Genomic DNA, 4,686 nt, shown 5'->3' with positions numbered 1-4,686 from the left:
ATCAATTTGCTTTTCATTTAATTAAAACAACTTTTGTCCTCAACCAAATAATTCAAGTGTACCTGAGCAGTTTAAAAAACACCTTTCTCAATTATATCAATTGCAGTTTCTAAATAAATAAGTTTTATCGTAACTTTCATTAGGTAATGAAAACTCGATCTACTCAACCACGAAAAAGTCAAAAATCAAGAGCTGAGTTTGCAGTAGTACGTTTGAAAGCTAATCATGACTTGAAAATATACAACATAGCCAAACAGTTAATTAACATTTGTATCCATCAGGTAGCAAGCCAGAGAGTATAGTTTCAGCCTTTTGCGACACAATTTGTTGTCAACAGTAAATTTTGAAAAATGTTGTATATCAGTCATGAAAATTTCATATAACAATAATATAATAGACAGCATGATGAACTCAAAGAGTGAGTTGATCCATGTTCTTAATGTTTCTAGATATTCCGTGAACTGACCGTCCTTCGTCTTGTTCATCATATGGGTTTGCTCGGTAGTTGGATATTGCCTCTTCATTATTGTCAGAACAGCCTGGCCTTTCGGTAAGAAACTGTTCCCAGAAAACATCATTAACCCTGTCTGGAGGAGCTGGATTAACTTGGTTGTTACTTGGAGCCTCCTGTGGTGAAGCTAAATTGGTGGCCTCAGCAGCTAGATTCTGGTTTGAGGAAACACCACTTTCAGATTCTTTGACACTGGCAAAAAATCTCGATTCTGCTAATTTGCCAATTTCTTGACAGTCAATTTGGGGCGATCTGGCTGAGTATGAATTTCTGTTTACTTGCACTGGACAAGATGCCAGGGTTAAATTTAATTGGCAACTATCACCTTCTTCACCACTTGGCTCCAAAGAGATCAGTTTTGAGTTCTCAGCAGTTGATGCTTTTCGCGGCAAACATGTATCCATCTTAAAAGTAAAAGAAGCCCCCGTATCCGCAAGTTCTAATGTTTCAGGTGCAAATGTAAGAGATGTTCTTGTCTGCACTCCTTTTGGTTCTACTTCAGATAGTTTTTTCTGTGGACTTTCCCCATCTTCATTTGAACTCTGTGTGCTACGTGATACCAAGTTCATATCTGACACAGCGGGTGACAATTCCAGTCTGAGTTTATTCGAGAAATCCTGATGGAAAATATTTCCAAATTCCATTCTAAAATTGTTGTGACTGTCCACGAAGCTGCTTTCTGCAACAGGTTGAACATGATCAGCTTGAGGCAATCGCCTCTTCTTATTATATGCCGATAAATCCATGGATTCAATTTTGCGTGAAAGATGTTCAACAAAACTAGGATTCTGAAGAGCCTTCTCAAAGAAGTTCAGCAATTGTTTTTGCCTCTTTTCAGTAGCATCTAACCGCTGCAGAAAATCTTCTAGTTGAAGCTTTGCTGTTGACTGATGTTGTTTGAAGTTATGAATATTGGATTCAAGAGAAGTTTTCTCACGGGAAAGTTTGTCAATTTCCTCCTCAAATTCTGCTCTTTCTGGATCTACAATAGAACCCGGAGGATGACTATGACTGTGGATAGGTTTCCTGCGATGTATATTCTTAAGGAGATGCTTCTGATCTTTCACAAACTCATCATTAGCAAATTCCCAGCGCTCTGGGTGTATTTTTCGGAAACCCTGATTACAGAGCAGTGTCAATAAACCAAACAAAAATAACCAAAAAATGGTTTTTTAAAAGCTAGGAAACATATTATATATTAAGAAAAATAAATGCACATAAACAATAATTTATTGTCCTAGCAATAAGATCTAAAATTTTCTTTGAATAATTTATTGTTAAATCCTTAAATGATAATCTTTACAAAAAAGAAAACCTCTAAATACGAAGTATTTGAGTTGCTTAGAACATAAAGGGAAAGTAGTATTAAAGAACCGAAATTATGGTTAGGGTGAACAATACATGGAAAATTTCTGAGGACTACATCCCCAAGGCAACCAATAGAAAAAATCAAGCACGGTAACACAGGTACTACTAGCTTCACACAAAATAGGGATTTAGGAAACAAAAAGCAATTCTAGCAAGAGAAAGTAACACTTTCTAGAGTTTGATTACATTCAAAGTTGAAATTGAGTACTGTCCATAATAGCACAGAGCCACAGAATATCATGGATCTCTTAAAAAATGGAACCTGAATGAACTTACAAAATCGTCATAGCTAACAGAATGAAAAATAGAGCCTTTTAGAAGGGCGCCACAGTATTCCCGAAGACAGAAAACTAACGACCAAGTGTCCCTTTGTGAGTCTATCCATAAAGAAACTAATTCATTCAACTACAAGCACAAAAATAGTAGCTAAACAAGTAAGCAGTAGCTTCATGGTAGCATAAGCTTGTATGGAAATGATGATTTACAGCATGGCTCCCGAAACATATAACATAATCACTCTGAAAGCACAAATTCCCAATGGTTCCCGAAACATATAACATAATCACTCGGGAAAGCAACATAGGAAAACTGACAAACCAATCCAGTGACCCATGAAACTTGGCTGATATTAAATTCATCTTTGGAGAACCAACAGAAAAGTATATATATATATATATGTTTTGAAACATCTTTATAATTTTCTATTATATAAAATTCTTTGAACTGATATGCATCTCCATCACCCATCTCTTTCGGAGGTAGTGTAATATATCCTCTACGTGAAAACAACCAAACATGCTCAAGAATGAATTTTTCAAGTTTGGCTATCTGATGATAAGTAATTCCACTGAAACAGATCATATATTTTTACCACAATTCACAAAATAGTCGTTGCCCTGAAATTTCCAATGGTTTCCAGAACATATAACATTAACAAATATCACTCTGTAAAAACAAGATATGGAAACTTGAAAGTTGGGTTTACTAAATTCAGTTTTGGAGGACCAAAAGAAAAGCATATATATTTTTTCAAAAACGTTTTATATTTCTTATTATTGTAGTCATATTGAACTGATATGAACTTCCGTTAGACATCCTTTTCTGGATAAAGAGCATTTATGAGGGAGGAAGAGAATTTAAAGGTAGCATGCGTAACATGTCCTCTTCACGAAAACAACCAAACTTGCTCTAACATGATTTTTTTAGTTATTTGATGATAAGTAATTCAACTGAAATATTTTTATCACAATTCACACAATACTCAAACTCCCAATGGTTTACAAAACTCCTAAAACTCTGAAAAGACAATACATGGAAACTGTCAAACCAATCATGCTACTGAAACTTAGGTGGTATTAAATTCTTTTTTGAAGAAACAAGGGAAAATAGTATATATATTGAAACCGTTTTATACCTCCTGCAGAGGGCCTAAGTTTTCTGGCAGTTATTTGAGCAAGGGATACCCCAAGGTACTGAAGAAGATTCTTTTTATCACCTTCCTGAATGAATGCTGTGCCCTATACCACAATTCACACCAGAAAAGAAAAAGCTATCCTACACCTTTCCCTGTCTTTCAAGCTTTACAGTCTCTAACCCTAAATAACTTGTGAACAATTCTAACCCTCCAACAATATCCTCGTACATGCTTTACATGGCAAGTACTAAATGCATTTTATATCTCATTCAGTAGGAGCATATAACATTCCTTCGACTTACATCTCCAGATAGGCTCGATCGGATCCAAATTGAAGCTCTCTCTATCTTACAATACATTTTCTCAATCTCACATCATCATCATTCACAATAAACAAGCAACATTCCAATTCAGCACAGCGCTAATATCCAACAGCAACGACTAAAACAATTCGTCAAATCAGGCTATAAGTTTTAACAAGGGGACAATCAAATTGAGCAAACATTAAATGCATCAAACAATTAAACTAGAAGCAGTAATAAAAAAGGAATTACAATCAAGATAAAAACAAAGCAAGCGCATGATCAATCGGAAGAAAAAAACAGAGGCAGCAGCAGAAATCGAAGAAACTCACGTAGGTATTGAGCTGGCGGATGAAGCTGGAAAAGTTGTTGTGCTTGAAATAGGTCGGGAGAAGAAGGCGAGCGAACTCCGGCGGATTCCACACGACGAAGCTGGCGTTGCATGAGCTCCACGAAACGATGTCGTTGGTGGAGGGATCGTCCACCATGTCGTAGGTCTTCAGAAGAAACGGCGCCGGTCCTCCTGCGGCGGCGGCGGCGGCAGCGGCGGATGGTGGCGCACCGTCCATTTGGGATTGGAATGGATCTTTCTAGAACTTATGCAAAAGAGAGAGAAATGTGTATATATAATGATTAATGAGTAGAAGGTAAGGGAAAAAGAAAGAAGACCTGGAATTTGTAACAGAGAGAAGGGTTTGTTTGACTTCAACGCCGTCTCTACCATAGGCTGTTGAAGGTTGTTGGAACTTGTTACCCCACCTTTGAAATTTAGATTTTTATTTTATTTTTTACTTTTTATCTCTCTCCTACAATATATATATAGCTGAATATATCAATAATTATATAAAACATTTGGGTAAATACTTCATTTATTAAGGTAAAAAATTAATATATTTCAAACAAAATTACATTCTTAATTATATATAATTCTGATTGTGTCTGAATTCTATTAATAATTACTATAAAAGACATGTTTAATTTGTAGTGATTGTTAATGCATTTATTAAAAAGAAAACTGACGTCAATATATAATTAATATTAAATAAACATCAAATAGTTAATTAATTGATCTTCTTACAAAATTAATTTTG

General features: G+C 35.4%; 1 protein-coding gene across 1 annotated transcript; it reads right to left on the bottom strand.

The window, feature by feature from the left end:
• Positions 1-226: 226 nt before the first annotated feature.
• Positions 227-4,331, bottom strand: LOC114189060 (heat stress transcription factor A-5-like). Its single transcript, XM_028077764.1, has 2 exons — positions 3,928-4,331; positions 227-1,629 (listed from the first exon to the last, which is right to left on the bottom strand). Exons 1-2 carry the CDS (start codon positions 4,162-4,164, stop codon positions 412-414), a joined length of 1,455 nt encoding a protein of 484 aa, XP_027933565.1. The 5' UTR covers positions 4,165-4,331; the 3' UTR covers positions 227-411.
• Positions 4,332-4,686: the final 355 nt, after the last annotated feature.

Source organism: Vigna unguiculata, chromosome 6 (assembly GCF_004118075.2).
Source record: "Vigna unguiculata cultivar IT97K-499-35 chromosome 6, ASM411807v1, whole genome shotgun sequence".
Taxonomy (NCBI): Eukaryota; Viridiplantae; Streptophyta; class Magnoliopsida; order Fabales; family Fabaceae; genus Vigna; species Vigna unguiculata.
This window is presented reverse-complemented; position numbering and strand designations above follow the sequence as displayed.